Source organism: Camelina sativa, chromosome 12 (assembly GCF_000633955.1).
Source record: "Camelina sativa cultivar DH55 chromosome 12, Cs, whole genome shotgun sequence".
In the NCBI taxonomy this organism is placed as follows: Eukaryota; Viridiplantae; Streptophyta; class Magnoliopsida; order Brassicales; family Brassicaceae; genus Camelina; species Camelina sativa.
The window spans coordinates 13,341,645-13,368,873 of record NC_025696.1 but is presented as its reverse complement, the minus strand read 5'-3'; the positions used below and the strand labels follow the sequence as shown (position 1 = coordinate 13,368,873).

Sequence of the window (27,229 nt, the reverse complement as noted above, 5' to 3'; positions counted from 1 at the left end):
ACTTACGATGCATCTTCGTTAACGGCGAAAAATAAGATTTTGTTTTTTTGTCCTCAATCACTATCTGACTTATCTCTTGTATTAGCATCCAGAGTGAAGTGCTAAATTTAAAAAGAAAAATTTTAAGTAATCTAATAGCTTCCTTTGTACGAACTAGTATAAAGTTTGTTTATAAATCCTACTATATTAATTGAGAAGTACAAATATAAAACTAACCTTAAAATGTGTAAAAAATTACATTCAATTGCCATTAGAAAAAAATAATTAAGTTTAATTAACTAATTTAAATAATATAATTAATTAAAAATAAAAAACACTTACGGATCAAATATTAAAAAATCTAAATAATAATTTTCTCTCTTTAATAAATTATGGACGAAATTACTAATTATTTTTTAAAAAAAATATATAAACCAATCAGAATTTTAAAAACTAAGAATTTATATCCAAGTATACAATACAATTATTTTTAATAACTAAATTCGAAGATTTTGTTAAGTTTTCAAATTATGATTCTCCTATCATCTTTATTTTATTTTATTTACAAATTGTTTGGAATTTTCATATAATACTTATAATTTAAAATGTATATTTTTTTTTTGCATATGTTGTGATTTGATTTTTTTAAAAACGAAGATATATTATTCATTGTATGAAATGTGTGTTTTAATTTCTACATTGGTAGGTTGGTAAAACTAAATTTATATAAATAATAAATTAATAATTTTTATTTACTCACAATTATAATATTAAAATTACTATTTTATATTTCACATAATAATGATGCAAATATAACAACAAACAATATAAAACTGTAATAATACATCAAAAATAAAATACTATAATATTCTAAAATAATTAGTATTCAAATAGACTAATAGATTTACATAACAATTTTAAATAAATATNACATTGGCAGGTTGGTAAAACTAAATTTATATAAATAATAAATTAATAATTTTTATTTACTCACAATTATAATATTAAAATTACTATTTTATATTTCACATAATAATGATGCAAATATAACAACAAACAATATAAAACTGTAATAATACATCAAAAATAAAATACTATAATATTCTAAAATAATTAGTATTCAAATAGACTAATAGATTTACATAACAATTTTAAATAAATATTATCTCAAACAAAATAACTTAAAAAAACAATAATTTTAATTATTATATTATAATTTTTTTTTAAAATGTTGACCCGTGCTTTAAGCACGGGATATATCCTAGTAATCAGTAAAGGGAAAAAACAATTCATCAACAACTTCTTAACGAGTTGAGATGAATCTATTTTTGAAAACTGAAAAGTAAAAAAGCTGTGATGTATCTTGAAATTTTTGTTTAAAATGATACTTTTAAATTTTTCAGTGTCGGCAACTTCAGAGAATAAACCTATCTAGCCATCTAGGAGTACAAGTACAACACGTCCCACATTCCCACATGGAACATTATTAGATAGAAACAAATAAAAGCTCAAACATGAGGTAGAAAGAACTCAAGTGGATCAGGTTCACATTCTCTTAAGAGTTGTTCGAAATTCCATTTTCGTGAAGAAGATTGAAGAATAAAGCTAAAAAGAATAAAGAATCAAACATGCATGTTTAACAGGACATAAACAAAAGAAAATGGAATATATACCAATCAAAACTTGCTTTGCGATGTATACTATAGAGACTATATATAGTTCAAATCCTTAACGTTGATCCTTCTACACATATACGCATACACTAATGAAGAGTCTTCATCGAACGAGTAATTTAGTTATACGTACAGAACATTCAGGTTGGGTAAGGTGTATCATGCAATCCTACCCAAAACGACCTCTATAAAGACCTGAAGATAATAGCTAGAGTATAAAAGAAGAACAGAAAAACATATACGGAAACACACACAAGTAATCAAGAAATGGGAATAAAATGTTCGATCTTCTCAAAGCCAAAGCCACAGAACAACGAAGCAATACTAAAAGATGCAAACTCTCCTCCTCTTTCACTTGATACGACGTCATCTCCTCAGCTAAAAGATGATGTTTCCTTGAATCACAAGACAGAGGTAGTAAATCTTTTTTCTTGGGTTTCATTTTTTAGATTCCCTTCTTGTTATATATAATAAAATGATAATGATTGTAGAAACTGAGGACGATGAGTGCATTAGTTATAATTATGGAATTTCTTATTCAGAAGAACTTGATAGAGGACGATGAGGGCAAATCAAAGAAAAACAGTTTCATGTTGTACGCGAGAGATCTCTCAATAACATGGGCAGGGCCTCAGTCAAATAAATTTTGGAGTTGGTTCTCTGATCCTGACCAAACATCAAGGTTTTGAGTTATATAATAGAATCAAATTTGGTTTTTCTTTTTTGATTTCATTGAAACCTACATATTTGTTTACAGTGATGTAAGAATTGAGGTCGCAAAAACGGAACGAGTAGCTTGGTTAGAAGTGGTCGGAAAATTCGAGACTGAGAAACTAACTCCCAACAGTTTGTACGAGGTTGTGTTTGTGGTTAAGCTAATAGATTCTGCAAAAGGATGGGGATATCGGGTTAACTTCAAACTGGTTCTGCCTACCGGAGAAACCAAAGAGAGGCGAGAAAATTTGAATATGTTAGAGAGGAACCGGTGAGTGGAGATTCCGGCCGGTGAGTTCAGGACATCGCCAGAACATCTCTCCGGAAAGATTGAGTTTTCGATGTTTGAGGTTCAAAGTGGACAGTGGAAGTCTGGTTTGATTGTGCAAGGTGTTGCTATCAAACCCAAGAATTGAAAATTCCAGACTTGTAAGCTTAAAACAATTAAAAGAACACGAAATGAATTGTTATGATTTATGTACACGAGGCATGAGATTTATTAGCTATATACAGACACATAGACGCACTTAACGACACATTACAAAGGTAAGAAGCAGTTTTATGCATCAACCGAGACACTTACAGCATTGAGCTCTACATGTTGTCTACCATCGTTTTGTGGTTGGACGGTCAAGGTTGCACGAGCTTCAGCTTGAGGGTTTTGATCATTTCCAGGTTCAGAGACCGATATGGAGCTCATGGTTGACCCGGCTGTGCCAATATTGTTGTCATCCGACATGATGTCCCATGATTCTTTCACTGAAGCAACCTCGAGTCCGTTCTCGTGGTATTTCTTCATTTCAAATGTGGTGGGAAGGATGACATAGTCGTTTATTGGGTTGTAGAACGGGTCAGGTTCGCCTACATTTAGCCATTTTTTGAGCATTCGGAAGACACGGTGATCGTTGAGAATTCCACGGTGTTCACCCGGGACTCCAACTCTTGCTACTGCTTCAAGCCCATCAGCCTAGGAAAATAAATAACCAAAGGAACCGTTGCAAAGAGAAATGATCAACCTTACCAATCAATATTCACGATTTTCATACTTGTGATAAGCTTTTGAGAAACACAATCATGCAACATACCATGGCAGATTCTACCGGGACTGTGCCATCACCGTCAACACATATATACGTCGGCTGAAATCAAAAGAAAGATTATCTAGGATCGTAATTTGAAAAAGAAGGTGATTTCTTTCTGTTACAATGATATTTGATACCTGAAAAAGGATGAAAATTGTGTTACCTGGAAGTATCTTAGATGTGTTAGATCTTTGACAGGCATCTTCTCATTCCCATAACTGCAGGGAAGTGTATATATATCAGATTTAGAAAAGGCAAAACAATTTGCAAGAATATACATAAAACGAAGACCTCAAAATAAGAACTATTACCAGACACTATGAGGGGTTTCTAAATTGGTGCCATATATGTTATAGAATTTGACTTGAGAAGGAAGCTTAGCAGAGGCCAATACGTTCTTGGTTTTGTGTGCCCACTCCATGATCTTCCAGTTAAAAGGAAGATCGATAGATTCTCCACAATAATTAGCCTGAACAATTGAGTGAAGTATAGGATCAGTCAATGCAACGTATGTGCCATTTACAACTATGTCATTAAATAAAACGATGGTTGTCACGTGTAACTTACCGTATTACTCGAAAGTGATTTCGTGAAAACTTCAAGGCTTTCCAGGCTACGGTAAGACTCAAGAACAACATCAGAGCTCCCAACTCCATCATTGCTCTGTTTCTCTCTCCACAGCTCTAAAACGGGAGAGATTTCCCATTTGAAATACGGGCAACACATCAACTCATATATGGATGGACACTCAATAAGCTGAAACAGCAGAAGAAACAAGGGAAAAATAATATCAATGAATCACTATAAGAGATCAGTCAAACATATGACCAAATAGGACTATTGCTAATTGATCATTACCAACTGATGCATGCTCCATTTAGAGACGAAAAAGTTCTGCTCCCAACCATTGACAAATGACATTCCATTCAGTAAAGTCGATGTGATATATCCAGGAGCACCTGAATCGATAATGCGAAAACCAATCAGTCAAGTACTTGTATGGACTACAATCAGAAGTACTACAAGTTTGAGAACTCACCTCGAAATGGAGCAGCAATAGCAATCCAATTCTTTACATACTTCTCGAATATCTGATGACCAAAAATGTCAGACTGAGATAAAAAGATAAAATATTCGAAAATACTTAAAACGAATAAAGAAAGAGGATTTTACATACATCACTATGCAGACCCATGAAACATTTCACCAACAGTCCTCCCATAGAATGACTTATAACATTAATCTTCTTCTCTCCTGAAGCTTTGTAAACTGTTTCCAACTTTTTAGCAAACTGGTCCAACGTTTCCTGCAGTCTAAAACCCATTGCAACACACACACAAAAAAAAAGTCAATACACGGATCACTCAATGTTTACGCCAAACCAATCAAACTCAAAAGAGATATGTTTTTTAAAAAACCTGTTGCTTTGCCGGAAATCATAACCAAAACCAAAAAGGGTTTTCCCTTCTTCGAATCCCCATCCAAGCATCTCAACAATCATCTCATGGAAATAAAACACAGACTCACGTCCAACAATCTACAGAAAGTTTTAAATCATCCCAAATGAAATAAGAAAGCTCTAAAAACAACAATTAAAGAACAAACAGGAAGAGCTTAATCATACCATATCAGGGTCTAAGACATCAATTGCATGAAGTCCAGCTCTATCTTGAGGAACCACAATACTCGTTTTTGGATCAAGAGAGATCGTTTTACCTGTTTCCAGATAAAAATAAGAGATTAACAAAGCAAAAGCTGATGACTTTCTAAAAACAAAACACAGAGAAATCAAAGTCTATAAAGTGTTATGAAAAAAAAAAAGGAAACACTTTTTTTTTGTTTTGTTTTACCAGTTGAAGGATCAAAACGAGACCACATCTTAGTTCGAAACTCATGATCAGCACCAAAGATCCTAACCCAAACACGTTCTTCTTTCCCGTTGTCATGATCAACAGCGTTGAGAATCGAGCCAGCGATACCCGGAACCAGAAGAACCGGGTCTAGATTCGGGTCGACATAGGGTTCCTGATTCCGATTTCTAAGCCTCAGCAAAGCCTCTACTGATCGAATGATCTCTTCCAGTAACAGAGACATAGTTTAATTGAATCGATGGCGTGGCGAATTCAAGGCGAGGATGACGAATTCGTGGTTTACCCAATTTGGGGAAATTAGGGTTGGTGAGAAATTTGAAGAGGTGAACAAAAATAAAAACAAGAGTTTGGAATATAAGCCGTACAAGTTAAGGTGGGGGGACGAAACTATTGTTATAGATCATGGATCAATCATAAGATATATAAAGAGTATATCCCAAATGGATAATGCAAGATTGAATATTGAATATTGAATATTTGAGACATAAAAATCAATAATAGTTTGCGAAAATAAAATAAAAATCAGTAATAATATTAAAAATAACTCTTCTACAGAGTTCTTGAGATCTTTAATAATTTATTTTTTCTTTACTTCAATACTAAGCAAGCCCCAAGGAAAGATAAGTTAATATGAACAAGGGCACATTAGTTGTTGTTTTCTACTTTTGTTTTTTGTTCACAGAAGCCTCTATTCAGAACATAGAAGCATCAATTAAAATGTTAAAGACACTACTCATGATTGATTGACGAAGATAGTTTTAACTTTCTAAAGCCAAACTCAAATCAGGTGTGGAAGATCATTTGGTGAGATTTTTAGAAGAGGAGAATATGTGTTGATCAAGAGTCAAAGAGTAATCTATGTTTGGTCGGTGAAGGATGATCCCTACTTGTTAGTAAAGAGAAAGGCTCAGTTACCAGGATGATATAGCACAACACAACGAATCAGATTCGTTAATTACAAGAGTTTAGACAAATTATATCGACATACTAAATTAGCCGTAGCTACTATTGATCATCTCCTTCACTCTTTGTTGCTCTCCTCTTGCCTCTTCCATCTCCTCTTTCCAAACTGATCAACAATCCATTCATATTAAGTCCTCTTACACACAGGGAAAAAGAATTTTATAATCTACAGTTTTGGCAAAGTGTATAAAGAAAGAATCGACCTTTTTATCAAACAAAAATAAGCTCAAACACTCCAGTGACTTGGGCCTGACTGGTTCAAACGCTGCGGTTGCGGTTGCGGTTGCAGGAGATTGCGGAAGCGGGCGATTGCGGTTTCAAGCGTTATTAAGCGTTTTGAACGACTGGTTTAGCGGTTTAAAATTGGTGCATTTGCGGGAGGTTTACGACTGGTTGACCAACGGGTGCAATAGCGGTTGGAACATAATAAATGTGATATATAATTATATAAATGTTTTAAAATATCAAAAACTTTATTAAACTTGATTTATAATTAAAATTCATTAAAAATACTAAAATAATTATTAAAAAATAAATAAATTTCATAATGAAATACTTATTACTTTATGCATTTGGATTTTTACCAAAACTTTAATTAAGTAATTTGATAAATGACTAAAACATATGTTTTAGATCGTAGATCTTCTTTCTTAAATCTCACACACTCAATAAGTTTTGTGGGGCAGTATTTGCATCGGTAGTAATGATCAAACGAGAGTTGAGAAGAGTCACTCGTGATTTGTTTTTATTTTTCACAAATAATCTTATTTTCTTAAATTTCTGATGAAACGTTATATTTATTTAGATTTTTTTGAACTTATGTGCGATGTGCCATTAAATTTACATCAAGTTTTCTGGGTTATTGTTAATTGAAATATTATTTTCTTCCAATTATTTATTTTTTTAATATTTTTAATCTTATCCGTACTTCATTTTCTCTCATCCTTAATGAATAAAATAGTTAGGTAAAAAATATATATAAAATATATTTCATTATCATTGATTTGTTTCAAATTTTTTCTAAAAAAAAAAAAAAAATTTGAAACGCAAACGCCCGCAACCGCAAACGCTTGCGGGAATCAGCTTTTGGAATTTAACAGTTGGGAACGATTGGGAGCGACTGGGAGCGATTGGGAGCGATTTGTGTGATTGGCCCCAAACGCTAGCAACCGCCCGCAAACGCAAACGCAGCATTTGCGGGAGCTAGCGGGAGAACCAGTCAAGCTCTTAGCCAAAAGGGATCCGTGTATATATAAATGTAGAGAAAGACAATGAAGGCCTAACTCAGTGATATTGACCAAAGATGGATCTGTAAAACAACTATTTCCAGATACTACAGTTAGATCCTACAGTTCGAACATCATACCTGGTTTACAAGTCAATCAAACCGAGACAACGAGGCAATGCAAGAGCTGACATACTCTATGGACGGTACGCAAAACCTCAACCTTCTCAACAATTCCCCAACGCTCAACTCCATCATCACGCTCTTCTATCACGATTTCCGCACACCAAATCTTCTTCCTACCACAGCTAACTAGTTTAGTCTTATTACCCCTTGAGCCACCATTCCTCATGTACATCCCTAGTAATGACTCTAACCCTCTCACCGCTTTCCAATAACCATTTACAATGTCATACCACAACAATCGCTTGTTCCAAAAGCCATATGAAACATTCTCCATTATACATTCCCACCTCGCATATATCACGCTTTCGTTTACACAGTTCTCCCATTCACATTGCTTCGTGTCATAACCATACATCTTTCTTTCTACATTGCCGAACTTAATTTTACCTTCGATCTCTCTGATTCTGTTAATGCGACAGTTACGTATCTCATCACCCGGATCAGGGAGAAGTTCCCAAGTCTGAGTCTTTGTGTCGAACACCTCAGCCCACGATTCGTCCTCTAATCTTTCACACCCTCCCATTACATATATCTTCTCATCGTAGACACAAGTGGGTAAAAATTTCCGGGCTACATTCATACTAGGGGCATCACGCCACGTGTTGCTGCGACAATCAAGCACCTGCACTTCAGAGGACGGTTCATAACCGACTAGTCCGCCGCCGAATAAATAAATTTCAGAACCAACAACAGCAGTGGCCGTTGTAAAAGATGGAGAATTAGAAGAGTTAATCGGAACCAACAACTGTCCAGCTGTCTTCTTCTTCTTCTTCTTCTTCCTCTTCCTAATCATGGAGTCGGGTAGGGTTCGGTTAGGGTTAGTCCAAAGTGTGAACCAATGGGGAAATCTATAACTTCCACAATCCCATAGACAGAGGTAGAGACACTGCTCGGTGGTTCGTAGGTGAGCTCTTGCTGCGTAGAGCTCTGTGGAAGAGAGGATTGAACGGAAGGTTTTCGAAACGAGTGAGAGTGTTGGGTAGTTCGACCTCGAGACCCGGGCTAAGCAGTTCACAAGGATTTCGTCGGGAATTAGGGAAAGCGATGGAGATGAAGACGATGGAGGTGAATGTGGTGGCGACGAGTTCTTGGTCTTCTTCTTCTCCGGTGGTTCCTCTTGGAGGTTCATAGTGACGACAGTGTTGGACTTTTTTCTTTTGTGTCAAATAAGTCAAATGAAGAAAGAAAGGAAATAAACTATGAAGACGTTTTTTATAACAAAACAGCCCCATAACTAAAATTAGTTATTTTAAAGGACCCCAATTTGGGATCGAAATGCTCTAACTCCCAAGATGTTTTGTAATGGGAACTGCAACTCAGATGTTGATTTTTACCAATTTGTTCTCCACTTTTGTTTTCGATCACAGAATCCCCTCTCTCCAGCTCGTGCTCAAAGATAGCCACCGGGATATGCCGAGAGATCAAGCAAGATTTGTAATTTCACGATGAGCTTCGAAGTTTCAATGTGATAGCAGAAAAATAAAAAGGAAGGTAGAAACTTCAAACAAACAAACAGCCAATGAGATTGCAAACTGTAACATATTAGACAGAAATGCTTTTGTTTTTCTAAAAACAAAGAACTCAACATCACTTTCATATTTATAATGTTAAAAACATAACTCCTTACTTAGATAAATTATATATAAAGTCGAAATACTAATTTGCCGAAGTAGCTACTTTAACAAAATGTGGCTACTATTAACCCTAACTAATTGATCATCTACTTCACTCTTTGTTGCTCTCCTTTTGCCTCCTCTTCCCAAACTGATCAACAGTCCATTCATGTTAAGTCCTACATACAAGGGGAAAAAATACTTAATAATCTCCTATTTTGGCAAATAGTAAAAAGGAAGAATGAACTTAATTTATCAAACAATATAAGCTTAAACTTTAGCCAAAAGGGTTCCGTGTACAAAGATGGCTCTGTTTTGCTAAAGTCACAGATTAAAACAACTATTTTCAGATACTACAAACTGATTTTGAATTTAGAACGATTGATCATACCTTGGATGCAAAGTCAATCAAACCGAAACAACGGCACATTCCCAGAGCTCACATGATATGGGGACGGTATGCACAACATCAACCCACTCAACATTTCCCCAAACCTCATCTCCATCACGCTTTTCTACCACGATTACAGCGCACCAAATCTTCTTCCTATTACTGGGATTATGCTTCATATAACCTTCCCATAAAAGTATGAGTTTCCCATCACAGCTAACTAGTTTAGTCCTATTAAGACTTGAGCCACCATTCTTCAAGTACTTCTCTACTAGTGAGTCTAACCCTTGCATCTTTTTCCAATAACCCACTTTTTCGTCAGACCACTGGAACTCGCGGCGAACAAAAAAATCACCGAATCCATATGGAAGATAAGCGGATCCAAAGGAGTAGGATACATTCTCAATCATACATTCTAACCTCGCAACAGTTCCAAATTTGTGTACAGAGCTTTCCCATTTGCATAGCTTCGTGTCATAAGCATACATCTCCTCATAACTGCCAAAGTTAAGTTTTCCTTCAATCTCTGTGATGCTGTAAATGCAACAATTGCGAATCTCAGAACCCGGATCAGGGAGGCGTTCCCAAACTTGAGTCTTTGTATCGAACACCTCAGCCCATGATTCGTCCTCTGATCCTCGGCACCCTCCCATTACATAGATCTTCCCATTGTAGACACAAGTGGATGCATTTCTCCGGGCTACATTCATGCTAGGGGCATCGCGCCAAGTGTGACTACCACAGTTGAGGGTCCTCACAGCAGAGGACGGTGCTTTATCCACTGGTCCGCCGATGATATAAAGCTCTGAGCCGACGACGGTGGAATCTGACAGAGAATTGAAATTAGAAGAGCTAATCGGAACCAACAACTGTCCAATTGTCTTCTTCTTTTTCCTCCTCCTCGTTCGATTAGGGTTAATCCAGAGTGTAAACCATTGGGGAAATCGAGAACTTTTGTGATCCGATAGACAGACATAGAGACACTTCTCGGTGGTTCCGAGATGAGATCTGGCTGCGTAGAGCTCGGTGGAAGAGATAATCGAGTGGAAGCTTTTGGAAACGACTGAGAGCGTTGGGTAGTACGACCGCGAGATCCGGGCTAAACAATTCACGACGATTTCGTCCGGAAGTAGAGAAAACAACGGTGGCCACGAGTTCTTAATCTTCTTCTTCCTCTTCTTCTTCTTCTCTGGTGGTTCCACTTGTATGTTCATAGCGAACAAGTGACTGTAATTGTCAAATATATAGAAAGATGAATATATTATACTTGCTTAATCTTTACATGACCTATGGGTCTCTATTTATAGAAGAAGGAAGTAACATCTAATAAAATACACAAGTTCCCATTTACTTAGAGATCAAGTTTATCCGTAATAGTGATAAGCGGCAGTGACTTTTCAATTTTTATGAGAACAAATGTAATTGGGAACAACAAATGTAATTGATGACAAAATCTTTTTCCGAGAGGTCAGTCAATCAAGATTGGTAATTTCGCATGCGCTTCGTAGTTTCAACTTCCAACGTGATTGCACTGCAATCATTGCAGGGAAAGGAAAAAAAAAACAGAGATTTATGTAGAAATTTCATACGAACATTGTTTCCACTTTCAAACAGTGGAGATTACAAACTGACATAATGCTTTTTATTTCCCTCAAAACAAAGAACTCAGTATTACTTACAATGTGATAGACACATCAACATCACTTACAATGTGATAGACAGTCACTACTCCTGATTTATATTGATGAAGATGGTTCTACTTCACTCTTTGTTGCTCAATGCTCTCCTTTTGCCTCTTCCATCTCCTCTTTCCAAACTGATCAAACAGTCCATTCATGATTCATGTTAAGTCCAATTTTGACAAAGTGTAAAAAGCAAGAATGAACTTTTGTATCAAACAAAATAGGCTCAAACTCTCCAGTGACTTAGCCAAAAGGGTTCCGTGTACATATTATAAGTAAAGAGAAAGATGATGAAGGGCCTAACTCAGGGATATTGACCAAAGATGGATCTGTTTTGCTAAAGTCACAGATTAAAACAACTATTTTCAGATACTACAGTAAGATCCTACAAAATGAGTTTGAATTCAGAACGATTGATCATACCTTGGATGCAAAATCAATCAAACCGAAACAACGAGACACTCAGAGAGATAACATGATATAGGGACGGTGTGCACAACATCAACCCACTCAACATTTCCCCAAACGTCACCTCCATCACGCTTTTCTACCACGATTACCGCCCCCCAAATCTTCCTATTATTAAGATTAAACTCCATATAACCTTCCCATAAAAATATGAGTTTCCCACCACAGCTAACTAGTTTAAACGTATTACCACTTGAGCCACCATTCGTCAAGTACTTCCTTACTAGTGATTTTAACCCTTTCATCTTTCTCCAAGAACCCTCTTTTTCATCAAACCACTGGAACGCGCGGTGAAGAAAAAAATCACCGAATCCAAATCGATAATTGGATCCAAAGGAGTAGGATACATTCTCAATTATACAATCTAACCTCAAAACAGTTGCAAATTTGTCACGTACACAGCTTTCCCATTTGCATAGCTTCGTGTCATAAGCATACATCTCCTCGTAATTGCCAAAGTTAATTTTTCCTTGGATCTCTGCAATTTTGTAAATGAAACACTTGCGAATCTCAGAACCCGGATCAGGGAGGCGTTCCCAAACTTGAGTCTTTGTATCGAACACCTCAGCCCATGATTCGTCCTCTAGTCCTTGGCACCCTCCCATTACATAGATTTTCCCATTGTAGACATAAGTGGATGCATTTCTCCGGGCTACATTCATGCTAGGTGCATCGCGCCAAGTGTGACTACCACAGTTGAGGACCCTCACAGCAGAGGACGGTCCTTTATCCACTAGTCCGCCGATGATATAAAGCTCTGAGCCGACGACGGTGGAACCTGACCGAGAAGGAAGATTAGAAGAGGTAATCGGAACCAACAACTGTTCAGTTGTCTTCTTCTTCTTCTTCTTTCTCCTCGTCTTAACAATGGAGTCTGGCAAGGTTCCATTAGGGTTAACCGAGAGTGTAAACCATTGAGAACTTTCGAGATCCCGTAGACCGACATAGAGACACTGCTCGGTGTTTCCGAGATGAGATCTGGCTGCGTAGAGCTCGGTGGAAGAGAGAATCGAGCGGAAGCTTTTTGAAACGCCTGAGAGCGTCGGGTAGTACGACCGCGAGATCCGGGCTAAACAGTTAACGACGATTTCGTCCGGAAGTAGAGAAAACGACGGTGGCGACGAGTTATTAATCTTCATCTCTGGTGGTTCCACTTGTAGGTTCATAAGTGATTGTAATTGTCAAATAGAATGATGAATAAATATATTGTATTGCTTAATCCTTTACTTGACCTACGGGTCTCAATTTATACAATAAAAATTCTTGGGTTCACTCCTACACTGAATAAGTCTCATTTATCCCCTTTTAATTAGTCAATCAGAATACAACAATATATCATGTTATATTATATTTTTAAAAATAAATTAAAATTAACATAAAAAGACAAAACAAATTAAAGAAATAAATTATGTAGATATTTTATTTAGGAAACTATATCGGTTTGAGTTTATAAAAGAGGACTAGGGTTTAAATTTATAACTTTAAAAATTATATGTCGGTTTGTATTTATTAAAAAATGGTTAGGATTTAGATTTTCTAATTAAACAAAATTATATGTCGGTGTGAGTTTACAAAAGAATAGTTAGGGTTTAGATTTAATAATTAAAAAAAATATATATGTCGGTTTGGGTTATAAAAGAGTGACTAGAGTTTAGATTTTACAATTAAATAAAATTATATGTTAGTTTGGATTTATAAAAAATGGTTAGGATTTAGATGTGACAATTAAAAATTGTAATATAATATTAAAATTAACAATTTTAAAATTGATTGATCTACATAATTTATTTCCTTAATTAAGATTTATTTCCTTAATTTAAAGGGGTGAATAAGATAGGTTCACCCCATGGTGAACCCAAAAAATGCAAGAGCCGCTTAACTATGAAGATGTTTTTATAGAAAAATACTTAGGTTTACACCTAGAGTGAATCTTCTTGTTCACTTCTTCCTTATCAACCAATCAGAATCTTCCATACATTATTTTGTTTAAAAAAATAAATCAAAATTAAATTAAAAAGCAATACATATTAAGGAAACAAATTCTGTATAATTTTTTTTAAGGAAAGTTAAATATTGGATTCGTTTAAATTTTACAATTAGAATGAAATGATGTATTGGTTTGGGTTTACAAATGAAGTGGTTAGAGTTCAGATTTTACAATTAAAACGAAATTATATGTCGATTTCGGTTTACAAATGAAGTGGTTAGGGTTTAGATTTTACAATTAAAACAAAATTATATGTCGGTTTAGGTTTACAAATGAGATGGTTATGGTTTGGATTTTACAATTAGAATAAAATTATATGTCGGTTTGGGTTTACAAATGAGATGGTTATGGTTTAGATTTTACAATTAGAACAAAATTATATGTCGGTTTGGGTTTACAAATAAGATGGTTAGGGTTTAGATTTTACAATTAGAATGAAATTATATATCGGTTTGAGTTTATAAATAAGCGGTTTAAGTTTTAAATTTTATAATAATGTATACAGATTTTGTTTTCTTATTTTATAAGAAGATGAATAAATAGATTCTTAAATATATTATGATATGTCAGATTCTCATTGGCTAAAATAAGGAGAACTGAACAAAAGGGTTCACCTTAGGAGTGAACCCAAGAATTGTCCGTTTTTATAACATAACAGCCCCTTATCTAAAATTAGTTATTTGAAAAGAACCCAAAACAACACCCTTAACTCCAAGATGTTTTGTAATGGTAACTACAAAAAATCCAACCCAGATGTTATATTTTACCAATTTGTTCTCTACTTTTGTATTAGATCACTAAAGCCCCTCCTCTTACAAACAGCCGATGAGATTGCAAACTGTAACATATTAGACAGAATGCTTTTGTTTTTCTTAAAACAAAGAACTCAACATCACTTTCATATTTATAATGTTAAAACACACAACTCATGATTTTAATTGACGAGGATGGTGTTGTACCCACGATTCATCATCTCGGATAAACAGGCAAAAGGCCAGGGCCGGACACATTAAACGGGCTGAGGATGCAGCTCGGAACGGCCCGTTAGGCCCATAGAAAGGAAGAGAGCGGAGTAGTAACATATCAAGTTAGCTCGCAGCTCGAGCTCAGTCAAAGATTCCTGCATTCAAGTGTATTAATTAGGACGCAAAAATCACGTAAAATTAATTGCGCATTAATTTGGTAATTAATTTGTCTGTATAAATATGTAAAGGGGGGGAGTCATTTCAGGGGATCGAACAATTTTTCTCTCAAGAAATACAATACAATTCAGTTATTCAAACACTCTCAATTCAGTTCGGAACTCTTAAACGGTGCTAAGCTCCTCCGCATTTAAATCACTTCGGAAGGAGAGAATTGATCTCAGTTCTCACAGATGGTTCTAACTAATTGAAGACAAAAGTCACAGAAACCCAAAGACAAAGTGTGAAAGATGGTTTCTTCATGAGAAGAATCTGTGTCAATAAAGATGGATAGCACAAAACAACTAATCAGATTCGTCAATACAAGGGTTTAGATAAATTATATCCAAAGTCGAAATACTAATTTGCCGAAATAGCTACTTAAACAAAATGTGGCTACTATTAACTATAACAAATTGATCATCTCCTTCACTCTTTATTGCTCTCCTTTTGCCGCCTCTTCCATCTCATCTTTCCAAACTGACCAACAGTCCATTCATGCTAAGTCCTACATACAGGGGAAAAAAATACTTAATAGTCTCCAATTTTGGCAAAGTGTAAAAAGGAAGAATGAACATTTTTATCAAACAAAATAAGCTCAAACTCTCCAGTGACTTAGCCAAAAGGGTTCCATGTATATATTATAAGTAAAGAGAAAGATGATGAAGGCCAAACTCAGGGATATTGACCAAAGATGGCTCTGTTTTGCTAAAGTCACAGATTAAAACAACTATTTTCGGATACTACAGTTTTAGATTCTACAAACTACTGATATTGAATTCAGAACGATTGATCATACCTTGGATGCAAAGTCAATCAAACCGAAACAACGGCACATTCCCGGAGTCGACATGAATCAGGGACAATATGCACAACATCAACCCACTCAACATTTCCCCAAACCTCATCTCCATCACGCTTTTCTACCACGATCACCGCGCACCAAATCTTCTTCCTATTATTAGGATTACGATTCATATTACCTTCCCATAAAAGTATGAGTTTCCCACCACAGCTAACTAGTTCAGTCGTACCAGGAATTGAACCACCAGTCTTCATGTACTTCTCTACTAGTGAGTTTAACCCATTCATCCCTTCCCAGTAACCCTTTTCTTCGTCATGCCAATGGAACTCGCCGCAGTGAAAATATAGACCATCAGTATCAAACAAATAGGATACATTCTCAATCATACAATCTAACCTCCAAACAGTTGCAAATTTGTGTACACAGCTTTCCCATTTGTATAGCTTCGTGTCATAAGCATACATCTCCTTATTATTGCCAAAGTTAATTTTTCCTTCAACCTCTGCGATTATGTTAATGGAACACTTACGTATCACAGTACCCGGATCAGGGAGGCATTCCCAAGTTTGAGTCTTTGTATCGAACACCTCAGCCCATGATTCGTCCTCTGATCCTTGGCATCCTCCCATTACATAGATTTTCCCATTGTAGACACAAGTGGATGCATTTCTCCGGGCTACATTCATGCTAGGGGCATCGCGCCAAGTGTGACTGTGATAGATTAAGAGTACCAGTTGCCTTTATGAAGAAGAAGACTAGAACCAAGGGAAGAAAGGCAAGGAAATGGATCAAGCAGAATCAAGTTAAAAGTGGCTAAGGAGAGGAAAGTCACTGAATGGAGTAGAAGGTTAAATAAATGAAGCATTGTTGTGTCTTTACCAATGCACAGTCGTTTTATTAGTAGCCCTATTAAGGAAGTTGTATTTAAAGAAGGAACCACTGTTTAGGTTTTCCTTATGAAATAACAATCAACATCTTAATATCATTTCTCTTCTTACCTTATATTCTCCGCCGACAGGCGCATTATTACCTTATTCTCTTCTCATCTATTCTAGTTAGGCTCCAAACCTAACAAGTGGTGCTTTCGTTGAGAGTGATAATGGCTCCTCAACAAGTGGACACGGGAAAAGCCATTCAAACTGAAACAAGCGAACTCGAGTTATCCTCCCAGACGTCACCGCCGTCTCCCTCGTTGGAACAGCGTGTGAACCGTCACGATGCTGACATCACGTTCATCAAGGATATGCTCCACAAGATCCTGCGCAACCAAACTCTTGGGGTCATCACCGAGTCTTCGGTCCCTCCAGGGTTTAACAGCCCAGCTCCGGTGGCTCACTATCAGCCAACGACGACGACGCCGATGAATGGGTCGAGCAGTCAGCCTACCGTGGGGATCTTACCAAACCCAGAACCGGAATCTCACCTCAGACCCGCGACCTTGCGATTCTCAGCTCCTCCGCCAGAGCAGCAAGCGTTTCCTCAGGGTTATGCTCAGGAATACCCAAACCGCCCTATGGAGTTACCCATTTTCGAAGGTAAGAGCCCTGAAGATTGGCTTTTTCGATTAGAGAAATGTTTTGCGAGTAGGGGAACACCGGAGTATGCTAAGATAGACCTGGCGATTTCTTGTCTTACCGGCTCTGCCGTTACCTGGTGGAGGATGACGTATGGTAGACAACGAATTGGTAGCTGGAAGGATTTTATGGAAAAGTTCAAGGTAAGATTCAAGCCGAGTAGAGGGTTGTTGGCGTTGGACCAACTTATGAGTATTCACCAGAGGGGTAGTGTGGAGGAATACCGTGAGCAGTTTGAGGAGATAGCAGTGGAACTGCCTCACGTCTCTGATGACGTACTCGAGTCAGCCTTCCTCCGAGGGTTACACAAGAGTATAAGGGATCAGGTGGTACGTTGTAGACCGTTTGATTTGGCAGAGATAGTAGACACCGCTAAGATGATAGAGCATCAAGAGAGTGAGAATACCAGCCTGCAACCAAGGACATCGGTTAGGTCTTTTTACTCATCTTCTCACGGTCAAGGAACAAGCTCTGTGAGACATGTTGATCAATCTCAAGGTAAACGGCCTCAGGAACCTAACAGAGATTTCAATAAACCTACAGGGGGCACTGAACCTCGCAACAACAACCCGTGTAAAAACTATGGAGATAAATGGTTCCCAGGTCACCGCTGCAGAACTCAACAAAAGTTGAAGAGTCTTGAGGTAGCAGAAGAAGAAGAGCAGTACTGGGATGCCGTGGATGAAGTGCAGCCTCAAGAAAATCAGGAAGCTGAGACAGAGGAGATACAAGAATATGAAGTCTTATCTCTTAGCTCTATTTCTGGGTTGACTGATGAGAAGTCTATGCGAATGATGGGGCAGTTGGGAAATAGAGATGTTGTGGTGTTGATTGACTCAGGAGCTACTAGAAGTTTTGTTGATTTTGGGCTGATAACTGAGTTAGGATTGACCATATCTACTACCCGTCCGTTTGGAGTTCGTGTAGGTGGAGGAAGGATCCTAAAGGGAAAAGGCAGAGTATCAGGAACACTACTCGGGATACAAGGGGTGGAAATAATGGAGGAGTTGTTAGTGATTGAGTTAAATAGCACTGATGTGGTTCTGGGATACTCATGGTTAGCTACTCTGGGTGACACCAGAATTAATTGGCTAAACAGGACACTAAGCTGGAAAATTGGTAACAAGTGGGTTACAATAGTGGGAGATCCCTCACTAAGTAAAGGACCAGTTTCGCTCCATTCTATGGAAAGGGTCATTCATTATAAAGGGGAAGCATACCTTTTGGAGCTGACTACGCTGTTTGAAGGGAAGCAACAACCTGATAAGAAAATTCCAGAAGTCGCGAAGATTCAGAAGTTGGTCAACTCTTTCAGGTCTGTGTTCGAGATGCCTCAATGCCTACCGCCAACAAGGAACCGTGAGCATGCAATTAACTTGCAAGATGGAACTACGCCAATCAATCTCAGGCCATATCGTTACTCGTTCACTCAGAAGAATGAGATTGAGAAGCTGGTACAAGAGATGTTGGATGCTCAGATAATAAGACCCAGTGTTAGCCCTTACTCCAGTCCAGTGCTACTAGTTAAGAAGAAGGATGGAGGGTGGCGGTTCTGTGTGGATTATCGTGCACTGAACAAGGCGACAGTCCCCGATAGGTACCCAATTCCAGTAATAGAGGAGTTATTGGATGAACTTAAAGGAGCTACCGTATTCTCGAAGCTGGATTTAAAGTCAGGCTACCACCAAATACGAATGAAGAGCACTGATATTGAGAAGACAGCCTTCAAAACACATCAAGGTCATTACGAATTCCTCGTAATGCCTTTTGGATTGACAAATGCACCCTCCACATTCCAGAGTATCATGAACGATCTATTCAGGCCAATTCTCAGACGGTTCGTCCTTGTTTTCTTTGACGATATCTTAATCTACAGTGCTAATTTGGAAGACCACTTGCAACACTTGAGAACAATACTCAGTTTGATGCAACAATACAAATTCTATGCCAATGCAAAGAAGTGCACGTTTGGGAACGCTGAGGTGTCGTATCTAGGTCACAAGATATCTGCAGAAGGAGTCGCAGCAGATCCCGAGAAGGTAGAAGCTATGCTCCAATGACCTATTCCTAAGAACATAACGGAGTTGAGGGGATTCTTGGGATTAACAGGCTACTACCGTCGCTTTGTCAGGAATTATGGTCAGATAGCTAGGCCACTAACGGAGCTTCTCAAGAAAAATGGGTTTGTGTGGTCCGCTGAAGCTACTACCGCTTTTCACCATCTCAAGCGAGCTGTTACCAGTTTACCAGTGCTGGCACTGCCTGACTTTAATCAGGAGTTCACCATAGAGACAGACGCCTCAGGAACGGGCATTGGAGCGGTTCTGTCACAGAATAAGAGACCTATATCCTTCCTTAGCCAAGCTTTCTCTTCAAAAGGGAGAGTCAAGTCAGTTTATGAGAGGGAATTACTTGCAATTGTAATGGCGGTGGTTAAATGGAAACACTATTTGACAGGTCCGGAGTTTGTGATTAAGACAGACCAAAGGAGCCTCAGGCATTTACTGGAACAGAAGGCTATCTCAAGTAGCAACGATGGGCAGCCAAGTTGATTGGTCTGAACTACCGTATTGAATATAAGCCTGGGGTTGAAAATAGAGTGGCGGATGCTTTATCCAGGAAACCAGGAGGAGAAGAACTGTGCCAACTCACCTTTACTGCACCTTTGAACTTGGATAAGGATCAGTTGTTGGAAGAAGTGAAGAAGGATGAAGGGTTGGGTGCGATCTTGAATGCTCTGGAGAACAAATCTCCTACTCAACCTGGGTACAGTTTGGAGAAAGGCATGCTGTATAAGAATGGTTGCTTGGTTATCCCGAGGCGATCTCCCTTCATTCCAAAGCTTTTGGAGCAATTCCACTCCACTGTCGTGGGAGGTCATGAAGGGGCTTTGAAAACTTACAAACGTTTATCATCAGAGGTGAACTGGCGTGGTATGCGCAAAGATGTGGTCAACTTTATCATGTAGTGCCAGATTTGTCAAGAGAACAAGTACTCAACACTGTCACCAGCAGGACTTTTGTCTCCACTACCCATTCCAACACAGATATGGACAGACATTAGCATGGACTTTGTGGAGGGATTGCCCAAATCTAAAGGGTTTAACTCGATCTTGGTGGTAGTGGACCGACTGAGTAAATACGGGCATTTCATTGCTTTAAAACACCCGTACACGGCGAAGGTTGTGGCTGAAGCGTTCATCAGAGAAGTGGTTAAGCTTCATGGGTTTCCAGAGAGTGTGGTGTCTGATCGAGACAGGATCATTCTCAGTAATTTCTGGTCGGAGCTGTTCACACTTCAGGGTACATCCTTGAACCGAAGCACTGCTTATCACCCTCAATCAGATGGTCAAACTGAAGTGGTAAACAGGTGTTTGGAGACCTACTTGCGATGTTTCACCAGTCGACGTCCGGCGGGTTGGGTGCAGTGGCTACCATGGGCAGAATACTGGTATAACACCTCATTTCACTCCTCTATCCAGAACACTCCGTTTTTTGCTGTGTATGGGCGAACACCACCCAAGTTGGTTCGTTATGGAGATACACCAACTCCAAATGCGAAGGTGGAGGAGCTCTTACAGGACAGAGATAGTCTCCTGGTTGAGTTGCGAGAAAACATGGAGTTGGCACAAAACAGAATGCAGAAAGAGGCAAATAAACACGGGCGTCAAGTTGACATGGAGGTGGGAGAATGGGTTTATCTGAAGCTGCGTCCCTATAGACAGAGTTCATTGGTGCAGAGGAGGAATGAGAAACTGTCGCAGAGGTTCTTTGGTCCTTACAAAATATTGCAGAAGATTGGTCGTGTTGCCTACAAGCTTGACTTACCATCACATAGCAACATTCACCCGGTTTTTCATGTCTCCCAACTGAAGAGGGCTGTTCCTGCACCATACCAGCCGCAAGAGCTCCCTCCAATTCTCACACCTAGTTTGGAATGGGCAACGGAGCCAGAAACCTTGACAGATATCCGCAGGTCGGTTAAAGGAACTGAAACAGAGGTATTGGTGCAGTGGAAAGGGCTCCCGTCCACCGAGTCTACTTGGGAACCACTTACAGTTCTGATGGAACAGTTTCCGGATTTTGATCTTGAGGACAAGATCAGTCTTCTGCGGAGGAGTATTGATAGATTAAGAGTACCGGTTGCCTTTATGAAGAAGAAGACTAGAACCAAGGGAAGAAATGCAAGGAAATGGATCAAGCAGAATCAAGTTAAAAGTGGCTAAGGAGAGGAAAGTCACTGAATGGAGTAGAAGGTTAAATAAATGAAGCATTGTTGTGTCTTTACCAATGCACAATCGTTTTATTAGTAGCCCTATTAAGGAAGTTGTATTTAAAGAAGGAACCACTGTTTAGGTTTTCCTTATGAAATAACAATCAACATCTTAATATCATTTCTCTTCTGATCCTTGGCATCCTCCCATTACATAGATTTTCCCATTGTAGACACAAGTGGATGCATTTCTCCGGGCTACATTCATGCTAGGGGCATCGCGCCAAGTGTGACTGCCACAGTTGAGGACCCTCACAGCAGAGGACGGTGATGTATCCACTTGTCCGCCGATTATATAAAGTTCTGAGCCGACGACGGTGGAATGTGCCAGAGAATTGAAATTAGAAGAGGTAATCGGAACCAACAACTGTCCAATTGTCTTCTTCTTCTTCTTCCTCTTCGTCCTAATCATGGAGTCGGGCGAGGTTCGATTAGGGTTAATCCAGAGTGTAAACCATTGGGGAAATCGAGAACTTTTGTGATCCGATAGACAGACATAGAGACACTGCTCGGTGGTTCCGAGATGAGATCTGGCTGCGTAGAGCTCTGTGGAAGAGAGAATCGAGCGGAAGCTTTTGGAAACGACTGAGAGCGTTGGGTAGTACGACCGCGAGATCCGGGCTAAACAGTTCACGACGATTTCGTCCGGAAGTAGAGAAAACGACGGTAGCGAATGTGGTGGCGACGAGTTCTTAATCTTCTTCTTCCTCTTCTTCTTCTTCTTCTCTTGTCGTGGCTCCACTTGGAGGTTCATAGCGAGTAGCGAACAGTGATTGCAATTAGCGGCACTGACTTTTCATTTTCACTTCTCTCTTTTTTTTGGTGTAAAATGAGAAACAACTAGAAAGACTTTTCATTTTCATTTTTTTTCATCACTTTTTTGGTTTTTTTTTATAACAAAACAGCCCCCTAACTATAATTAGTTATTTAAAGGACCCCAGCACAAATGTAACTGGGAACAACAAATGTAATTGATGACTAAATCTTTTTCCGAGAGGTCGGTCAAACAAGATTGGTAAATTGCGCATGTAGTTAGTTTCAACGTGATTGCAGAAAAAAAAAACAAAAGAAAATTTATGTAGAATTTCAAACGAACATGTATATTTTCGTCGCACCCCCATTTTTCAAAAATCACACCTAAAGTCTTTGTATCTCTTTGTTGTACCTTATGGTTTCAAAAATCACATCCATTAATTTTTACACCTTTTAAATCACACCTCTTAGTCTTTGCATATCTTTGTTGTACCTCCTGGTTTCAAAAATCACATCCATTAACTTTTACACCTTTTAAATCACACTTCCTTAGTTTTTGCATCTCTTTGTTGTACCTCCTGGTTTCAAAAATCACATCCATTAATTTTTACACCTTTTAATTTCACACCTCTATGTGTTACACCTCTTTGTTGTACCTCTATGTTTCACATCTATTAATTTTTACACCTTTACATTTCACACATCTATATCTTACACCTCTTTGTTTATTATATATAAACTTTTCTTGACTACATAAACAAGTTTCAAAAAATTGTTTTTTGAATACTAAAGAATTGTATTATTGAAGTGTTTTTTAACTTTCAAGCATCAATCTCTAATTCAAGGTAATTTAATATTTTTGTTGTGAATGACCTGTAGTGTTTCTCGGTTAGATTATAATTACTGTTAGTTGACACTATTAAGTTTATACATTAATCTTAGTTTTGTTAACTTTTAGTCTCTTCAAAATTTATAACCTTTCCGGTTTTCATGTTTTTGCATGGCTATTGTTATTAAGTACGTGTGCCATATTTTTTGCATGGCTAATGTTTTTGATTCTCAATGTGCAGATTTTTTTTTTTGACTTTCTGGAAAAACCAAAACCAATATAAGAGAGGCATGATGATATGTAGTGATGCTAGAGCTACGGATAAGCCAAATTTTTTTAACGAACATGGTATAATTATAATTTTATATATGTTCTTGTTTTAACCTATTTATTTTTTCTAACAAACATGGTATAAATGTTATTATTTTATTATTATTATTTTTTTTTTTGTAGGATGTCCATTAGATGTTCATGATCCAGGTTAGTTTACATTTTTTGTAAATAAAGTTTTTAAAAATTTTAGTTGAATTATAATTTCTTATACTTTCTGGGTATCAAACATTTGATAATATATAGAAATATTACAAATGAGCATGGAAATAGAGAGTGCCAAAGAAAAAGCCAGACATACTTGTGACAACACAAAATCAAATTCTAGAAAGCGTAAGCACGACCAAATAACAAGTCAAGTTAGAAAGACAATATCTACTAAAGGTAACTTATTTAGTCTTTGATGACTTTCTAATCTTTATATACAACTTTTTAAAAACATAATGTATAACAGTCACTTTTAGAGTGATCTAGAATTTGCCAAAAAAAAGAAAATGCAAGAAATTTATAAAATTAGTGTTTAACCTAAAGAAGAGAACATCAAAAGGTGAGATATTATTATCACCTGTTTCACCAAATCGACTTCGTTTTCGCTGTCGTTTATTGAAGAACATGATGGTACCGATTCATAGACATAAGTGGGAAATCAAATAGAGGGGGATGCAGCCTGGAAGGAGAGCAGCCGACACGGTGGAATGAGATGGATTGGGAGAGACCAACAAAAAATCCTCTGTTCTATATTTTATTAATTTTCTGAACTTTTGTAGTTTAATGGAATTGCTTTGATTGAATAGTTGATGAGTGTACAAGTTTTTGTCTATATGCATTCTTAGTCTGTTATGTGATTTGAAGCAAATATTACAAATCCATGTATCAAATGTGTTAGTAGGAAATAAGGCAATCAAGATTAACCCATTAAATGGGAGGAAAGAAGGGGGTCTTCTGAGGGAAAACGTGAGACCAACATGCATGTAACGTTGGAAAGCATTATAACCAAATATATATATCTAAAAGTTGTAGCTGAAGAATGTGAGTTACTCTATACTAACCAATTAAGTTTGATTGATCGGTCATATAAAACTCGGTATTGTACATAAGTCAGAGAAAAAAACATCCACAAGCATAAGTGAAATTTTATATATGGTTAAAAGTAATGTTCATAGTCATTTGTATACAACTTCCACTTGCTTACAGCATCGGAATATTGATTGTGATTTGTGAATCAGTAATCTATGGAAATGGAAATCGCGTATCAAAGTGAAGGGGAAACGAAACTCAATCCAGCCATCTACTCCGATCCCAATCTTCAGGGCCGGTCCTAGGAAAATAGTGGCCTAAAGCAATTTTAATATGTAGTGTTTTCTAAATTTATGAACTATCAATAATATAATATTAAAAGTTAATAACAAAAGAAAAATAAAAATAATGCCTATTTGGGGTTCAAACCACTAACTTGGATGTATTTTGAGGCTACATAACCATCTTGCTAAGAGAAATTCTTTAAAAGCTTATCCAAAAAATTAGAATATAAGATGTGGCCTAAAGCAAATGCTTTGGCTGCCTTATGGACGGGCCGGCACTGCCAATCTTCGACCTTCCTTCGACAAGTGGCATTTAGTATTTTTTCGATACAGTAAATAAACCAAGAGAGAAGCAGCCTCGTATGTATTTCGATTGATAATGATCAACAACAAAGACAATTTCTAATAGCGAATTAAGAAAGGATACCAATATATAGCACCATATGGTCGGAGACAAACATAAGTGAAATTTTATATATGGTTAAAAGTAATGTTCATAGTAAATCAAGCTCTAAAAAAGGCTCACTTTTGTGTGTGACAACATAAAATATAATAACATTGAAATGAATCTTTGGCTTTTTAATCAACAGAAAGCAATAGCAAGAAGTGAAAATGATTAAATTGATTGAGAAAAAAAAGAATTTAGGATGAATTACAAATGTTAAATTTCAATTTAGGATTTCACCTCCCCGTGCCGTAACGCACGGGTCGCTTTCCTAGTTACTTATAACAAGAATGCTTTTTTTCTTTTTCTCTTTCTTTTTCTCCTCAAAACAAAAAACTCAACATCAATTACAATGTGATAATAAACACATCAACATCACTTACAATGTGATAGATGGTTCTAACTAAATGAAGACAGAACCCAAGGAACATAGTTTTAAAGATGGTTAGATCTTTCTTTCCCCTTCTACTGATTAAATCATCATCCTTGTCATTCCCTAATTTTATGCTTTAGAATGACTATTTTAGGAACTGCGGATAAGGTCTCTATCTCATTTCCGGATATGTGTCTCTATGCATACAATACAATGAAGGGTTTTAGCATTCACAATGACGTCGTCACTCTTCGCATCGACTCTTTTATTTCTCCACTTTGGTTTCTTGTTCATTATGGAATGAAACAAAGAAGCTAGTATATATATATATATATGTTTTTATTTTATAACAAAGACAACATCTTCTTCTTAGTATGCACGAAAATATCAATAAAACATTTTTATATTGCCTCTGCAGCGTCCTGTTTTTTATTTTTGGCTCAAACTATGTGTCCTGATCTTTTCGATTCCCACTTTAACAAACCCATAAAGACTTGACCAAGACAAATATTATCACAAAATATCATATTTAGATTCTTACCCACTAATTTCTATGATGGACAATCGTGCATTATCGACCAATGACTCTCAGTTACATACTAAAATTCTCTGAACTTCTCATTTTTTTCTTTCTAAATCATCCTGTCGTATAAAGTCTCTACCCCCACACAGCCATCCTCATCATCATCATCAGATAAGGCAGCCATAGTATTTGCTGCATGTAATGCTTCTGGTTGCTCAACCTCAACAGGTCTGCTAAGTCTGAAACTGTATTTCTCATACAGTTTTTTCATCACACTTGTGACTAATTTAGTAAGCTTCCTACTCTCTATTGTATCCTTACCATAAAGTTGTTCAAAGCATAGACTAGCAAACTGCATCTTATTCCTGGGATCAAAGACACTACCAACAATGATTAGCGGATTCATATTCATTAACCCATCCCAATACTTCTCAAATTTATCCCTCATAATATGAGCCTGCTTTCTAACCTCCTCATCACCGTTTCCACACTTAGTAATTAAATGTCTTTCAATGTTTACAATCTCCTTGTAAGAAACAGTCGAGGTCACAGATGTGGAAGCAGAGAATGCCAAAGTGGATTTGTAAAAGACCTTGAAAAACTTCACTAACCTCTCGGCCTCTTCCCAATCAGAAAACATTGGTGGTCCAACACATTTCTGCTTAGTCTCATCCTTTTCTATGAAGTAATCATCGTACAGCTTGTCCTCACTCAGCATCTTCTCAAAGGCTACTCTTAACTTCAAAGCTGAGGTGAGCATAAGGTATGTTGAATTCCACCTTGTAACCACATCCAGAGGCAAGCTGCCTCTACAACCCATTCATGTGTCACACCTGTAGAAGATTAAAGCCAAATCCGAAGCAAACAATCCAAAGTAATATAAATAGTTAAATACAAATTAGAATCAAATGGTTAAATACTTAAAGTGATCACCTCAATTGAAAGGACTTCAATCTTGTAAAAGAGGATCTCACATATTTGATGGCATTCCGGATAAAAACAATGCTAT

At 37.3% G+C, this 27,229-nt stretch overlaps 5 protein-coding genes and 1 pseudogene across 8 annotated transcripts; 1 reads left to right on the top strand and 5 right to left on the bottom strand.

Moving 5' to 3' along the window:
- Positions 1,554 to 2,847, top strand: LOC104731571 (protein PHLOEM PROTEIN 2-LIKE A1-like). Of its 3 annotated transcripts, none has more exons than XM_019234202.1 (3): positions 1,554 to 2,066; positions 2,198 to 2,334; positions 2,410 to 2,847. In XM_019234202.1, exons 1-3 carry the CDS (start codon positions 1,920 to 1,922, stop codon positions 2,639 to 2,641), a joined length of 516 nt encoding a protein of 171 aa, XP_019089747.1. In that variant the 5' UTR covers positions 1,554 to 1,919; the 3' UTR covers positions 2,642 to 2,847. The 3 variants fall into 3 exon arrangements, with proteins under 3 accessions (XP_019089747.1, XP_019089745.1, XP_019089746.1); XM_019234200.1 differs by having other exon boundaries at positions 1,623 to 2,066; positions 2,144 to 2,334; XM_019234201.1 differs by having other exon boundaries at positions 1,626 to 2,066; positions 2,195 to 2,334.
- Positions 2,794 to 5,751, bottom strand: LOC104731572 (lecithin-cholesterol acyltransferase-like 4). Its single transcript, XM_010450991.2, has 11 exons — positions 5,299 to 5,751; positions 5,073 to 5,164; positions 4,867 to 4,985; positions 4,626 to 4,761; positions 4,488 to 4,539; positions 4,307 to 4,407; positions 4,016 to 4,204; positions 3,760 to 3,917; positions 3,612 to 3,666; positions 3,452 to 3,505; positions 2,794 to 3,333 (listed from the first exon to the last, which is right to left on the bottom strand). Exons 1-11 carry the CDS (start codon positions 5,540 to 5,542, stop codon positions 2,926 to 2,928), a joined length of 1,608 nt encoding a protein of 535 aa, XP_010449293.1. The 5' UTR covers positions 5,543 to 5,751; the 3' UTR covers positions 2,794 to 2,925.
- Positions 7,401 to 8,846, bottom strand: LOC104731570 (F-box/kelch-repeat protein At4g19865-like). The gene has a single exon (XM_019233846.1). The coding sequence runs from the start codon at positions 8,820 to 8,822 to the stop codon at positions 7,665 to 7,667; it is 1,158 nt and encodes a 385-aa protein (XP_019089391.1). The 5' UTR covers positions 8,823 to 8,846; the 3' UTR covers positions 7,401 to 7,664.
- Positions 9,271 to 11,488, bottom strand: LOC104731568 (F-box/kelch-repeat protein At4g19865-like). The gene is made up of 3 exons (XM_010450987.2): positions 11,406 to 11,488; positions 9,698 to 10,924; positions 9,271 to 9,485 (listed from the first exon to the last, which is right to left on the bottom strand). The coding sequence occupies exon 2, from the start codon at positions 10,909 to 10,911 to the stop codon at positions 9,715 to 9,717; it is 1,197 nt and encodes a 398-aa protein (XP_010449289.1). The 5' UTR covers positions 10,912 to 10,924; positions 11,406 to 11,488; the 3' UTR covers positions 9,271 to 9,485; positions 9,698 to 9,714.
- Positions 11,253 to 13,040, bottom strand: LOC104731569 (F-box/kelch-repeat protein At4g19865-like). Of its 2 annotated transcripts, none has more exons than XM_010450988.2 (2): positions 11,803 to 13,040; positions 11,253 to 11,513 (listed from the first exon to the last, which is right to left on the bottom strand). In XM_010450988.2, the coding sequence occupies exon 1, from the start codon at positions 13,011 to 13,013 to the stop codon at positions 11,820 to 11,822; it is 1,194 nt and encodes a 397-aa protein (XP_010449290.1). In that variant the 5' UTR covers positions 13,014 to 13,040; the 3' UTR covers positions 11,253 to 11,513; positions 11,803 to 11,819. The 2 variants fall into 2 exon arrangements, with proteins under 2 accessions (XP_010449290.1, XP_010449291.1); XM_010450989.2 differs by lacking the exon at positions 11,253 to 11,513 and having other exon boundaries at positions 11,837 to 11,955; positions 12,038 to 13,040.
- Positions 15,832 to 22,438, bottom strand: LOC104733474 (annotated as a pseudogene).